Consider the following 14,746-nt stretch of genomic DNA (forward strand, 5'->3'; position numbering starts at 1 on the left):
CCGGCGCGCCCAATCCCGCCGCGCCGTGCGTCCCCGAGCCCGCTCCTGACCCGGGCGCACCCGGCACGCTGCGCGATGCGCCTGCGCCGGCCGCCACCAATCCGAGGGCGCGCAGCTGCCGCAGGCGCCCCGCCTCGCCCGTGGACAGCCAATCAGGGCGCGCCGCCCAGCCCGGCTCCGTCCCGGTGCCGCCCTCGCCTCGCGCGTCGGCGCGGTGACGTCATCGTTGGGTAACGTCAGCGCCGGGCGCTCCCCGCGGCGCTGGCGCCCCCTGCGGGCCGGGGCGGGGCCGCCAACCGCCGCCCGCCCTCCCCGTTCCCCGGCGCTCCCGCTGCGGGAAAAACCGCGTTACCGAGGTTCCCGACCCGTTCGCGTGTGCCGGGCGGCGCTGCGGGACGGAGTCACCGAGCAGAGCTTCCTGCAGCCGGAGCCCCCTCGGACCCAGCGGCAAATAAAATCACTTCATTGCAGCGATGGGGCGAACGAGCGCTCGGCGGCACCGGGAGCCGGTTCCAGCGTCCGCCGGTCGCTAGTGGCTATTCGGCTTTACCGTGTTCCCAGTGTGATTAACGATGCCCTGAGAACAAAGCAGCTGGGTAGCGTTTCCACTTAATGCCATAATTCAGGTAAAACTACAGGATTTACTTAAAATAATGGATTCCAACTGAATTTATTTCTAGTTTCTGAGCCTGAGCTTTAGTTTTTCAGGTTTTTCTCCATAGCCATGCAGACCAACCACTTCTGCATTACCGTATGAAATTCTCACACCCATCAGAGACTTCGTACCCCGGACAGAAAAACCAACCCCACATTTCCAGACCCGACACAGGGTGAAACTGGTGAAACTTGGCGGTTCGGCACCGCGGGGGGGACTCGATTCCGCCTCAAAAACCAGGAACAGCTCTGGCTGTGGAACCATTCGCGGCATCTACACTCGCAGAGGTTTTTGTTGTGAATAAGCTGCCCTGTTGCTAACAAGGTGCATTTTAAATGGACATTTGTGTCAACTCTCAACCCCTAGGAAGCTGACCTGCACAACTTTAATTTATAGGTAGCTACTGCATTTTAATTCCTCCGTGGGGTAATTGCTGGTCTCCAAAACTGGCTGAGGCAGATTTTTGGACCCTGATGAGCTGCTGTCTCCTGTTTGAGCATCATTCTCAGCACACCGCCCATGTTCCCCTGCTTGTTTTGCATCTTTCTCCCCAAAGCCAGCGCTGACCCGACCCCCAGGCCCACCCCTGGCCCCCCTTCCCCACGTTCTGTTTGCCGGGAGCAAGAGCTAATGATGCATTTACACATCAGCTCCACTACAGGACAGCAGAAATTCACAGACAGGAAAATTAGATGTTGCCAAACGACCCTCCCACAGATAAATGGCTTTAAAGAAAATCCTCAACAGGCTCTGCCTCTGAAAACATATTTTCATTCAAGTGAAAGGCGGATGCTATGGAAACTGCTGCTCAGACTTGCGCCTGCACCGGCTTAGTCTGAGGCAAAGAAATGACAAAGGGCTGTGCCAGGGCACAGTGGTGGGGCTCTGAGTGGCTGCTTCCCCAAGCTCCCGAGCATTCGGTATTTTCCTTTATTTGGTTTTGCAAAACCCTGGCTGAGTGCAGTCCCCTGCTGCGGCTCCTTCCCCATATGGACACCATTTGTCTTTTGTTTACTCCAGCATCTGCAACGTGTGCTCTCCCCAAAACCCTCATCCTCTGTGTTTATAGATAAATTATACCACACACGATAGCATCGTCAAGTAGCTGCATCCTGCTGGTTCCAGAGCCCGCGTAGACTGATCACTTCAGACCTGCCCGTGCGTTTTCACCACAGTCTCTGCCCATGGAGGGGACATTTCCCCAGGAAGCTGCTTAGTTCCACCTGGTCACCAACACCTACCTCAGCTCAACGTCCCCTTCTGCATGGGGCAGAAGGAAGATTTAAGTCTGCAAGTTCCAGCTGGCATCAGTATGGGGAAGACCCACCATAGCTTCACGGGGAAGATCCATCGTAGCTTCATGGGGAAGATCCACCATAACTTCAGCACTCAGTTCTCCCCGTGCAGGTTTGGGACCGGGCGACCCCTGAAGGTCCTTCGCACCCTGCGTGTCCTTTTGCTGATGACTAACAACAGCGAGCAAACACCGCTGCTCCCACCACCTGCTAGGAAAAGGAAAAGCAATTTCCAATCGTTATTTGTAACACGAACCTACGTTGTGCCACACAAAGAGCGGGGTGCTCCGGGTGCCCCCTCGCTCGCGCAGGGACGCTGAGCACAGCTGCCGCACGTCGGTCACGCTGCGTGGCTCTGCAGCCACAGAACACACATTTCCACACGAATTCTTCGCTTCTCAGACACAGGCCAGAGGAACAGCCCAGCAACAGGGAGCAGCGTGCTAACAAATTCCTTCCCAACACCATCCTATGCCAAGAGACTGAAGTACTGAGACAACTCATGCTTTAATAGACACTGAAATCACAAAGGAAGAAGGCCAAATGCCTTAGCAATTTCAATAAAAATATGAAAATCTTTTTACATGGTAAATTTCATAATATAAAAAGTTTAATGCTGTCTGGAAACAGAGTTTTAATTTACAAAGAAAGTCCATATAGGCCAAACATGGCTAACACTGCGTACAAGGAGAGCAAGTGCTTAAAGAGCTGCTGCTTGGAAGAGTCTTTGCTGACAGTGCTTTGAGTTACCACCCAACGCTCTTGGGAAGGAGTTCTGCAACCAAGGGGCCACGTTTTCCACGCGCATTTGCAGCCTTTCTGGACAGCACGGCAATGCAATGAACCCGAAACTGCTCAAACCCATTATTACCACCTCGCCTGAAACTGCCAGTGTTTCTTAACAGATTCACAGATACTTCTGTGCACCCGCATCTGTTCTGCAACTTGAAAGAGATGGTCACAGAACAGGTCTGACCTAATGAAAGGAAGTGATATATGTGGGTGTAGCACCCCTTCAATGCTTTTTCCTGCTTTAAGGAAGGTATGATTAAAAAGAAGGAAAATCAGTACCAGGCCAGAGTGCAGGCTAACCAACAAAATCAAATTAAACTAGATTTTGATCAGAGAGATTGTTTACTGTTCCCATTTAGTTGGAGCTAAAGACAGTCAATAAAAGGTCTGTAATCTCACACGGTAGAACGAACTGGGCAAAACCAAACTAAAATATGTTCTGTGGTCTTGGGGGATTGTTGCATGTGGCAGGCTTAATGTGAAAGTGGATAATACCTAATTCTTATTGCTCACTGTATTAAGCAGTGTTGTCACTTGTACCATGCACAAATACAACAACGACAAATGCATTTAAACTCCACAGAAGGAATTCTAATATCAAACGGAGAACAAGTTATTTTCATTTCCTGAATTTCTCCACATACTGGGCAAACCTGATAAAACTTTCTTCCTCACAAAGGGCTTGTTTCTCATTCAGGGGGTGGAGGGGTGAGGCACGAGGTGTGTGAAGTGTCTCCCAGCCACGAGCAAGCATGCAGCTCCATGGCTCTCATTAAGCCAATGCAAGTGCCCGGTGTCAAGCCGATGGAAACATGTTTCCCAAAGGACTTGTTCTAGTGACACTCACCTCCCGTATTTATACAACACCAATTTTCCCAAACACTGAACTCCCTCTACATCTGAACCCATCCCAGTTTCTAATGCTCCCCCCCACCCCCCTTAAAAAACAGCAACAGAAGAACGACCTCCCACCCCCATTTAGATCTTTCTGAAAACTTTAAGCCAGTACGAAACGTACTGGCAGCATGGAAAGGGGTTGTACCAGAATGGCAATATAGAACTTCTACAGATTAAAGGATCCTTTAGTTATGGAAGTAAACTACAAGTAAAGAGGCTTATTTCTGGCATGTTATGCAGCACTACAGGGAGTATTTGCTGTTGCTATAAACAAAAAGCTGCCCACTTCCATCCTGGGTGTTCCTGGGATGTCGTTACGCTGGTTAGAAACAGCTGAGGTCACATGAAGTCTCTCAGTCTTGTGACCACAGCAAGTTGCATGATCAGCAATATCACCGTCTACACCACGGGCAGACACTGTACTGACTCATTCTGGCCCACTATTCTCATTTTTCCTGCCAAATGATGAGAAGATGATGTCTAGCACCAAACCATCACAGAAAGATGTAAAGTACAGACAATAACTTGCATCATATGAGTTGAACAATTTACTCAATTGTTTTGCTACATTGCATAATATGAGTAGATGAATAACTACTCTTTTTGTCTTTCTGCACTGAAACTTTTATGATCACCCATCCCTTGTTAGCTGACTGTAGCAACACAGCCCTATGTTCTTTGCCTTTAGTGCTTAATATCTTGCGATGGCAAAAAGGAAAAGATTCTCCTGAAACCAGTGTATTCTAGAACATACTCAAAGTAAGCGTTTGATATATGCACCATGAGTAAGCTGAGCCTAAGGAACTTTATATTCTGATATCAGAATCAAATCCTCTGTCCTGCTATCTTGCTTTTCCTCCAAGATCCCTCAGAAAATCATAAATGATCGGATCCATATTTCCAAGAAGAGCATCCAGACTTGACAAGTGCAACAATTATCTGCATCAGCAACATGCCCCTAAGATGTTTGCAGAGCTGACTGCATTCACCATTCAGGTAACCAGCTGTAAGACTGGACGTTGACTTAAGATCCAGCCAAAACTCAGGGCCTAATGAATTAAGCCTCACAACACCTCTGTGAGGTAGGTAGGTAATTATTACTATCCCCATTAGATAGACAGGGAAGACGAGGCACGGAGAGGTGAAGTGATCAGCCTTCAGTCACTCAGCAAATTCTGGGAGTGCAGAAGAGAAACCAAAAGCCTTGGTGATCCAGTGCTCCGACTCCATAGCACGTGGCTTGGGAAACACTCTGCTTGGATCAGAGTGTGCACTGTGGCTGCGTTAACGCTACCACATGCCCACAGTTTTCAGTGCATGTAAATTATCATTTTGATTCCCATTACATCACTGTATTCAATAGCCACTTAAAAGAAATAATCTCCAACTTGATCCACAACAGCTAAGCTCCGCCTGGCCTAGGAAAGCTTACTCGACACATCCCCAGGGTGCTCTCAGTTCCCTTTCTCCACAGAGCAGAGTGCGCAGGGGTTCTACAGCTGCCCTGCTGCTGCCCCACTTCTGTGCTGGGGCCGCACCGACATCGCTCAGACTGTACACGTGCTCCAAAAGAAACTCGCTTCCACAGCTGGGGAAAGGTTTGCAGACGTGCCCGTGATGAGCCACGTGGAATGATTTAACAGGATCAGTGGATTTATTTGGTCAAGTGATTTCTAAATCACACACACCGATGTCACATTCCTGCCTACTGTGGAACTGTAAAATAATGTTCTGAAATTCTGTCTCTGTAGCCCTGTTCTGTGCACACTTAGACAGGAGACATCTGTGCTGCCCAAATACTTGCCAAGATGAAGTCTCACCATCATAACGCTGCGTGCCAGAAAGATCAGAGCATTCAATACAACCAGAGCCTGACTCTCTGACACCGCTCACTACCTCACGCTGAGGCTCACCTTGCTCATTATGCCCCAAACATTCTTTGTGAGCAGACCAACCAGCAAAATACCACCTGGAAAGTTTCCCTCCAGAAAAGAATTACCTGAGATGCAGGTTTTAGAATGGGGCACCTCTGTCCTCTTGTTTCACCAGACTCTAAATGATGCAAGAGAACTGCCAGTATCACACTGCTATGGAGTTTCATTGCCAGCATTTTCTTGTGTTTGGCTAACATAGCAGAGCTATCTAGAGGTATGTTATCTTGCCCTCTGTCAGCCTTTGAATGCAATCAAATAAATGGCTTGTACTTCTCCAGGCAGAAACTTGTGCATACTTTGTGGTACACATGAAAGTTCTGCCTCCTCTCACTTCCCTCTCCAGTCCCTGATATGTTTAATTTCTGTATAAAAAGCCAGCTGTAAAACTGCTTGTTAAGAAATACAAGTAGGTGGCTTAAAAGCTCGTATTTTATGAACAACTAGATTCATTGGACCTGCTGCTGCAAATACTGAACGTTACACAGACCCTGTTATCAAGCGAGTCTGGCCAAGGCCCTGATTGAGGGAAACTAAACCCGTCTGTGCGAGGCCCGTGTGCCCACGCAGCGGCGGGCAGGGCCGCCTGTCACACTCCTGCGCGGTGCCAACTGCGCTGCGACCACGGCTGCTCAGATAATGGTTCTGTATTGATAAAGGCAAGTGGGCAGAAGCAAATACTTTCACAAGACTGTAAGTCATCAGCTGGTACTCATGACATTTCAACATTTGGAGGAAGGAAAAAATCTTCCCGGTGACAAAAATTTATAACCGTTCCCAGACGGCAGCCTCAAGGGCCGTGCAGTTCCTGCAGTGCTACTGGAAGGTGCAGAATGAGTTGATGTCGCTGCATTTGTAGTTTCAGGGCGCCTGTGTCCATTTGGAGGGTTCTTTTGTGGAGAAGCAAGGTGTTGCTCAATAGACAGGTCCTTTAGTTCCAGCTTATCTGCGCTTTCTTCTTTGCTGTGCCGTGGAGATAAATTGAGCAAGCTGAGGACATCCTTCTTAGAAGTCATTGTTCCAGGAGCTCCTCGGAGAATCTTTATTGGGCCAGTAGAGTGATGGGGAGTGCTTTGCCAGAACATCTTTAAGTTGTGGATTGCTTGCACTTTTTCATCTATGGCAGCCATTTTTAATTTGTCTATGTCTGGAGCATCAGCTGGACTTGAGCGAGCAGAACCAGCTGAGGAGTAAGACAGAGCAGGAGATGGAGTGCTGCCAGCAGGAGACTGATGCCCTGAGCTTGGAGAGATATTTCTGGGTGATTTAGAAATATGAGCACTGTAGGGAGAGCTGGGGTACTTGAGTTTGAAGTGAGGCTGCTCAGTTAAAGAGCCGTGTGAATCACAACTTGGTGACGGCTGCCCACTGTATTGGCCCGTGCCTTCTCTGTTTGACATCTCCGATGTCGTAGGGCTATTGTAGCCAGAACTCACTTTCTGGAGGGATGAACTCCTTGTGGGAGGCTTTGGTTTAATTGCAAGGGGTGAAGATTGATTCTTCTGAGTAGAGCTGATGGGCCGACTGAACGCACTGGTCTCGGAACATCTGAACGCAGACATGCCTGCTGGGGTGGACGCCCCATCATCTGAGTTGTTGCTCTTGTTTATTTGGCTGCTGCTTCTCTGAAGACGTTCAACAGCAATGAGGTGACTCTGAGTCTCCTCCAGAATTTTTTGGGCCAACTCTTGCGGATCAAGCTTTGGATTACTGTCCTCCTGGGATTTGACAGTGCTGTCAGTCTCAGTGCTAGACTGGTCAGATTCCCCAGTATCAGAACTTGCAAGTTTCCCAACTTTTTGGAAAGGTGAGTTTGGACTGGGAATAAGAGTCATTTTAACGGGAGAATTTGGGGTACTTATGCTCCCTTTGGAGTTGACAGACTCTTTAATGCCTCCAATCCGACCAGTTTTTGTCTGTTTGTGATCAGGGGAAAATCTTGGGTTTGTGTTTTCTTGGTAACTGGCCAAAGGCTCATTGCTGATTATAGAAAAACCTTCATACTCTTCCTCATCTTTGCTGGCTACAGTGCTGGTTTCTGGTGACAACTGGCTCTGTGCTGCAGACCTATGCGGATAGATGTTCTTGGGCCTCTCATAGTCCTGGCGTCCCCTGTGTCCCACGCCCTCCGGCGTGCTCTCTGGCTTGGAAACAAAACTCATGGAAGAAGCAATGGAGCTCAGGCTATAGACAGAGATGGCATCGGATGCAACACTGTCTGGACAAGTAGGAGAGAACGGAGGGTTTTGATACTGAGGCACCGGGTTGGAAATAGACTGCGCAGAAGCCAGTGACTCTAGTGATGAGGAACTGTCCAAGCTGAGGCGCTTAGGCAGCTCTGTAGAATCTAAAAAAGAAAAAAGAAATTACAAACGTGTCCCTGGATACACAGGAAAACCAAACAAAACCAGGTAATGTTCTAATCAGAATTAGGAGGAAATGCTACAAAACATGCACTCAGATTCTATGCTACTTCAAAAAACCCAACTGCGACTTAGGTGGAGAAAAAAATTTACACAGCCCAAGGAACACACAGGCAGGAACCGCAGTCTGGGTATCCTAAATGAAACCTGTTAATTCCTTATGATTGTATATCTCAAAACCAAGGGTGAGTTAGTTATACACCCTCCAGTTGCTGGACTCTATTCCCAGCCTTAGCCTCAGTCAAGTCTTAGTGCTTGTTTCCCACATCAAAATAACATCATCCAACAGCTGCAGCAAATGTATCTCTGTATGACACGTGATGATGTATGTATGATTCCTGCAGGAGGTAAGTGCGAGATTTCAACAGAAGCCATTCTGATCAAATAATCAGATGATATAGGAGCAAAAACTCCTGTAGGAGCTTTACCAAAAAGCGCCAGCAAGGACTGCAGAGCAAAGTGCATGGTCCTCCGATTAGCTTGTTTCCCAGTTTTCAGAATCACCTCCTCTTGGCCAACTTCACAAAGGTCAAAACCTGTAGTGGAATACAGTGCAAAAAATCACACCTCATAGAAAGATCCAACGTCTTAAACAAGTGTGATCTCATTTAGAACACAAACAGAACAAAAAGATATGAGATCCTGCAGTGTCCTGGAATTCTGACTCTCCACCCACAACGTAGAGTTTGTTAGTTTGTTTTTATTACTATTTAGCAGCCTTCTCCAGCAGGTGTTGGGAGCTTTATGGAGTGTGAACATGTACACATAAACAAATTGCTCCTGTCCAAACTGACAGACAAAATGCACTAGTCAGTACTGTTTCAGTTGTGAATTATTTGGAATTGTCAGGGAATGATACACTAAACACATCTCAGGGGACAGTGTCCCACATGCCCCTACCATTCATCATTAATCCAAAGTTTTCTCACAGAAATGCGTCTGAATTTCACAAATGAGGGAATGACTGCGTGTGCAAAATGATGCCTGGCTTTTATGAGCTCCTCAAGCAGTTTTCTTAGATGTTTTTTTTTGTAGCACTGTCTCTTCCCTGCAATGCCCTTCCACCAACTCTAAGTAAGGAAAAAAAAGCAACCCTGACCACTGGCCAAGCAGTGAGCAGAAGAGCTCCGCGCCTGTGAACTGGCAGAGGTACCGAGCAGTCAGGGATCACATCCAGAGATGTGAAGACCAAACAGCACCCAGACAAACCAATCTCAAGGCTGAATCTCATCCAAGCCACCAAACAAGACACCTGCAGTAGTTTCAGGAAGACAATGGTAAGAAGTGTTTTCCTACCTAGAGCTGCCAGGAACTCATGACAGCCAGGAAGCCTCCAGAGCTGGACGCTGATGGAAACCTGGATTGGTGCAGAGGAGAAATCTTGTTCCTTCTCGCCTGCCTGAAGTTGAACCAGGACTTGATGCAGCTGAAGATAACAACACAAACATTAGCCTTTCCTTACAAATCCCATCACTGCTTTTCTGACAGCCACAGTTAAGGAAATGCACCACAAACATCCCTTTCCCTGTACACTCATACACTCGGCTGCTGCTCCTGAACAGAACAGTGAGATGAAAAGGTCTGGGCAGGGGGACAGTCCAGGGACAGCAACAACAGGCAAAGCTGAACAGCAGCAAAGGTGTGGACAGAGCAGGGGTGAGGGCTGGGGTGTGACCAGTGGAACCTGAGCAAGAAGGAAGCACAGCAGGAGAATCTGGGAAGTGGAAGAAAAGGGAAAGAGATACTTTGGGGCTGCTCACAGAAATACACAGAAGCCCATTCCATGACTGAGTCATACTCCTTATGCAAATCCCAAGAAACTCATTCTCAGCATTTAACTGGGCAGAACAAGTCATATGAAACCATGGAAGACTTTCCCAATAACTCCATGGCCTCCAGGAAAGAAGTTTCTCAACTGTGCCCAAGGGACAGGAGTAGCAAAGTAGAGAAAAAAATAAGTTTATGAAGATCTGACACAAATTAAGGTGCAAGGATCCCATGTAATTCCAAAACACAGCCAGGGCAGGAAGGATGGAAAGCCATTTATCAGGGACCAGCTAAACTCAGGACCACCCATCTCTTAGAACCCACACCAGCTTACACGGTCCTTTTTCCATAGGAGCACTATGGAGCAAATTCCAGGCCTGAAAGCGGCTTGAAGACACCACTCTGCAGCGCAGGGACACGGGCCTGCAGTGACCACAGCATTTCATCCTGCACAGCAGTGTCATTCCCCAGGGCGCGTAATACTCACCATTCCCACCATATTTTTAACAGCCTTCGGGCAGCAGATAACAAGAAAGGAAAAGAGAGGAGAAAACAAAGAAAGAAAGAACACAAGTTACTCTGTGCTACAAACCGCCTGTGACAGGGGACCCTGCAGTGACACGTCCATGCGCAAACCAGTATCCTGACTGCAAGATACTCCATCCAGAGCAAGGAGGGAGCAATGGAAATGCCCTGAGCTGCGCATTAGGAGCCCAACAGCATGGAACAGCTGGAACATGGGAGTGCCCAGCTCATGACCATCACCTCAGACCAACCCACATTCTGGCAGAAGGCTGAACACAAAACAAGCCCTTCTCTTGTTTCCTCTGGGAGGCATCACTGGCACTTAAAGCAGTCAGCAATCCCTAACTTTTCCTTGCACACGTGGTACTGCTGAAATTCCCTCTTTTGTGGTTCCTGCCTTCTGTTTTGCACTAAAAAAACCCCATTTTCTATCCAGAGCAAAGGATCAGGCTCCCTGTCTTACTGCTCCACTCACGTCAAGAGCACCTGCTCCCTTCTGACACTCATAACCCACACGAGACAGACAGTAAGCAACACCCACTGACAACTATCAGTCATTATGCTCCAGTTTTGAACTAAGTCTTCTCTCCTTTTGGACAGGCAGAGCCTCAGCTGCTCACCAACTGAATGGCTGAGAGGAAGGAGGTGGAAAAAGCAAGTGACCACAGAGGAAGAGAGAGCTAAGTTGAAACCCCTGACTTGTAACTGGATGAACTCTTGTGCAAAAGGAAATTTTGCCTGGGGTTTAGCTCTGGAAGAACATTTGCAAAAACAATGCAATACCCCTGCCTGTATTTATTGCATGGGGCAGCTGAAGAAATGGTGAGTGTATCTTTTATTAGTTGTGTACAGCTGTATGAATGTTTTCTCTTGGGTGACTTAATTATCTGAGGCAAGAAGACAACTGTGACATAATCTCATAGACACTGTAGCACATTCTGGTCTACTGGAATGTTGTCTTCTGCTCATCACATCCCTTCTACTCAGGACCTCCCTCTGGTGGCAATGAGGAAAAAGCAACCCTCGTCTCAGGCACTGACAAAAGAGCCAGGGCAAGGAAGCCAAATGCCATAAAAGACAAGCCATTAGAAATATCTCACACACTGCCATAGATCATAACAAGAAACTCTTTCCTTGACGCTGACTCAGTCTAGTGGATTGACAAAGCAGGCTTCTTAGTGGGTAATAACAAAATGGGCCTGATTGTGCATTTTGTGTGGAGACTCAACATGACAGAATGAAGGGAAGCCCTCTGAAGCTCCACAGAGATCATCCATCTGCCCTGGAACACTTTTGCAAGGGAAAAGGGGAAAAGAAAGTGAGCTGTATGCCCATTCACTACGTGCAGTGTGTTCATTTACTAAAGCAGGCAAATGATCAAGATAAACCTCATTAGAGGAGCAATCAGGACAGTAGGAAACATGTAATGGAAAGCCAGCCAGGCTGGTGCACAGAGAGACGTCAGGTTAGGCTGGGCATGCTGGAAAGGCTGGGGAGAGGGAGGAACGTGAGGAGACTGGGGGGAGCAGGGAGGGGTCCCACAGGCAGCACTGCCTGTCTCTGAATGACCATGAGTCCTGTCAGCAGAGCTATGAGCTCACATGCCAGGACAAGCACAGGCTCCTTAAGTTCTCTGAGACCCTGCATTGCCCAAAGTCACACTGGGACCTGGGTAATTACAGTGGACAAAGATCAGCCAATGTGGGCCCTGGGCAGGATGGCCAAATAGCAATTAGTGCTTCTGACACGCATTCCCTTATTTTGCTTCCCCCTCACTGTAGTAGGTATTGTGTTTTCACTTCTGTTACTGAACAGGGAGACCCAAGACCATGCAGCCCAGTAACATACCTGCATTTTCTCTTCTGGACACACGCTTTCATTCACACAAACAGGCAAGTTTAGAGTTTCAATCCTGAAGTCTCCTAGCAAGCTCTGGGTTGATAAACCAGGGCATACATCATTCTGTGCATTTCTGAATGTAGTGACCTGGGAAGAACCATGTAGAAACTGGGACTGGAGGAAAACCTCCCAACTCACCCTGTTGATAAGCTGCTCTCCTGTTTCTGAAGCTGTGATAAGTTTACAAAGTGCCTGAAGTGCAGGGTTAGGCAAACCTGAAAAACATCAGCAGGAACAGGGACTGTTCAGTATCTGTTTTTTGACTGCTAGAAATGGAACAACCTGAACAGAACACAAACTCAGTGAATTCCTAAAACCTCTCCCCCACATCACTGAATAGTTCTGGAAGCAGCAGCAATTTCCAGAAAGCAAAAGATTTTCCCACTTTGCATGTGATTATACATTTTCTGACTGAGAGCTGAGAGAAAGCCAAGAGTCACGTCACGCTTCTCAGATACTGGACCCAGTAGAAAACTATCCCATCTATGACAAACTTTTCATAAACATTTACTTCCAGAACATCTTTCCTGTTAAATACTTTTATTTCATTGATATCAAACATTACCATTTTACAGGCTTGCACCAAAGCAAGGCAGGGAAAGGCCAATGTCTGGTGGGACAGATGAGGACAGAGCTCGTGGTTCTGCTGCTTACCCAGCAGGGACTGGATGGTGGTGCTGCACTGCTGCAGCCGGTCCCCAGGGTCTGACGTAGGGAAGAACACGGCTGCTGGGAGGCCGCTGGCGGGAGGGTCCAACCGAAATCCAACCGCAGTGAGCAGTGCCTGCCAGCCGGGAATGCCACCAACTTTATTCTCCACGCTCTGTTGGGAGGTGTACATGGAGTTGTGCTGCCCATTCTGGATTCGCTGCAATGATTTCTCCACCTTTAGGGAAAGTACAGCAGTATTTTAGAAGAGATTTTTACTAACTGCCTCTCTTTACACAGCGAAGAGGTAGGAACAGCAGGTTGAGAGATGCAAACCAGCGCTGAACGTGGCCCATCTTACACAGCAGGATGTTAGTGCTCTTGAAAACAGCAGCTCTGGTAACTCGGCACTCACAGCTCTAAAATCATTGCGATACTAACATTCTCTTGGATACTGAGGAAAGCAATGCCACAGGAAACTAAGCACCAGTTTGATGGTGACAGTTTGCTATAAGCCTGGCAGCTGCATTTCTCCGCAAAAGGTGACATGTGGTCAGGCTCCAGGCTCTTGCGCACACTGTGTATTACCAGGCAGGAGTCTGTGGCTACATGGTGAAGGGCAAAGAGAGCTGTGCATCGCAAAACCCAGCAACTGGCATGAGTAGCAATATTCACAGGTTTCTGTCATGCTATGGATACACCACATTCCTGTGGGACCACAGAAGATACATCAGAAAGCAAAGTATGAAAAGTCATGAGATAATTCTCGCCAGCTGGCAGTTTGGCTTCAGTTCTGCTGCTCCCCACAACAGGTTACTGGCACACACTGGGACAAAAGTGCCTCTTGTCTTCCAAGCGTGCACAGAGACAGCAGTCGCTGCACTCTGCATCTCCATGGCTGCAATGTTCACAGCTATTTTCTTGTAGAAACAATTAACCCCAATGATTACCTTATTTTTAAAGCAGAGACCCAATTCAACAGCTAAGGGAGGATTTTGCAACAATACTATGTAAGGCTTCGCTCACTTTGCCTCTTTTTGCTCTGGACACTCCCGCAGGTGTTCCGGTCTTTTCATACTGACCCAGAGTTTCCACCAGAGACCACCTTATGATAAGGGAGAAGGGTTGAAGGTGTATATTCCAGTGTGTTTCTCATCTCATACATCATTTACCGATGAATACCCACAGGTAACATCATCTCACAACCGCACGGGCTGCAATGTCCCTCCCCGTGGCAGTGATTCCTTTCTCTTACCAGATGCAGCAGGACCCGCAGAGCGTCTCGTGCCCTCTCAGGGTGTTGCAGAATCTCAGTCAGGGCCTGTCCCACTAGCGAAGAAGGGCTGTTCAGCTTCATATCACTCCCAATAAGCATGAAGCCTGCAGGATCCAGAATAAGAGATGATCAATCTCCTTTTGTTACAAAAAATGTTCAAAACAGCAGCAAATATCCTCTGCCCTCTCGGTCTAATGGGATGGCGGTTTACTGTGCCCTGCAGATACATTATTTTTCCCAGAGCAGCTGCCCACTCGCTGTCCAGTCCCACAAAATAAACTTCCAGAAAACTTCTAGACGCTTCTTACTGTCCTCCTCTATTAAATCAAGTGTTTTCTGTTCAAGCAAGTAGAAAAACACTGTATTGCAGCTAAACTTGTCCTAGCATGCTCCACATCTCCTTTACAGCAGCAGAAATCGATAGATGCTGAACAGTGCTTGCAGAAACAAAACTCACAAAACGGAGAGCTTTCCCTGTCTCAATCAGAAACCTGTCCTGGCTCATGCACCGTCTAAAGGCCAGATTCTCCAGACGTCGGCACAAGGAGCTCTGCCTGCCCCTTCTCATCATTGAGGTACACAGCCGCCGTCCTTGCTCTGGTACTCTGTCCGAGACACCATCAAGAGTTCAAGGTGAA

At 47.9% G+C, this 14,746-nt stretch overlaps 1 protein-coding gene across 4 annotated transcripts in view; it reads right to left on the reverse strand.

Annotated features, from left to right (window-relative positions):
* Nucleotides 1-2,438: 2,438 nt before the first annotated feature.
* Nucleotides 2,439-14,746, reverse strand: part of TTC28 (tetratricopeptide repeat domain 28) — a 99,433-nt gene continuing 87,125 nt past the window's right edge. For 3 of the 4 annotated variants that reach the window (XM_082066263.1, XM_082066265.1, XM_082066266.1), the window contains 7 exons: nucleotides 14,088-14,212; nucleotides 12,839-13,070; nucleotides 12,323-12,399; nucleotides 10,248-10,271; nucleotides 9,290-9,419; nucleotides 8,422-8,529; nucleotides 2,439-7,917 (listed from right to left, as the gene is read on the reverse strand). In XM_082066263.1, coding sequence (XP_081922389.1) covers nucleotides 6,293-7,917; nucleotides 8,422-8,529; nucleotides 9,290-9,419; nucleotides 10,248-10,271; nucleotides 12,323-12,399; nucleotides 12,839-13,070; nucleotides 14,088-14,212 — 2,321 coding nt within the window. In that variant the 3' untranslated portion in view covers nucleotides 2,439-6,292. The remainder of the gene's footprint in view (nucleotides 7,918-8,421; nucleotides 8,530-9,289; nucleotides 9,420-10,247; nucleotides 10,272-12,322; nucleotides 12,400-12,838; nucleotides 13,071-14,087; nucleotides 14,213-14,746) is intronic. The other variant, XM_082066264.1, reaches the window with a different exon arrangement.

The sequence above is a fragment of the Streptopelia decaocto genome, assembly GCF_964273445.1.
Source record: "Streptopelia decaocto genome assembly, chromosome: 15".
Classification (NCBI taxonomy): Eukaryota; Metazoa; Chordata; class Aves; order Columbiformes; family Columbidae; genus Streptopelia; species Streptopelia decaocto.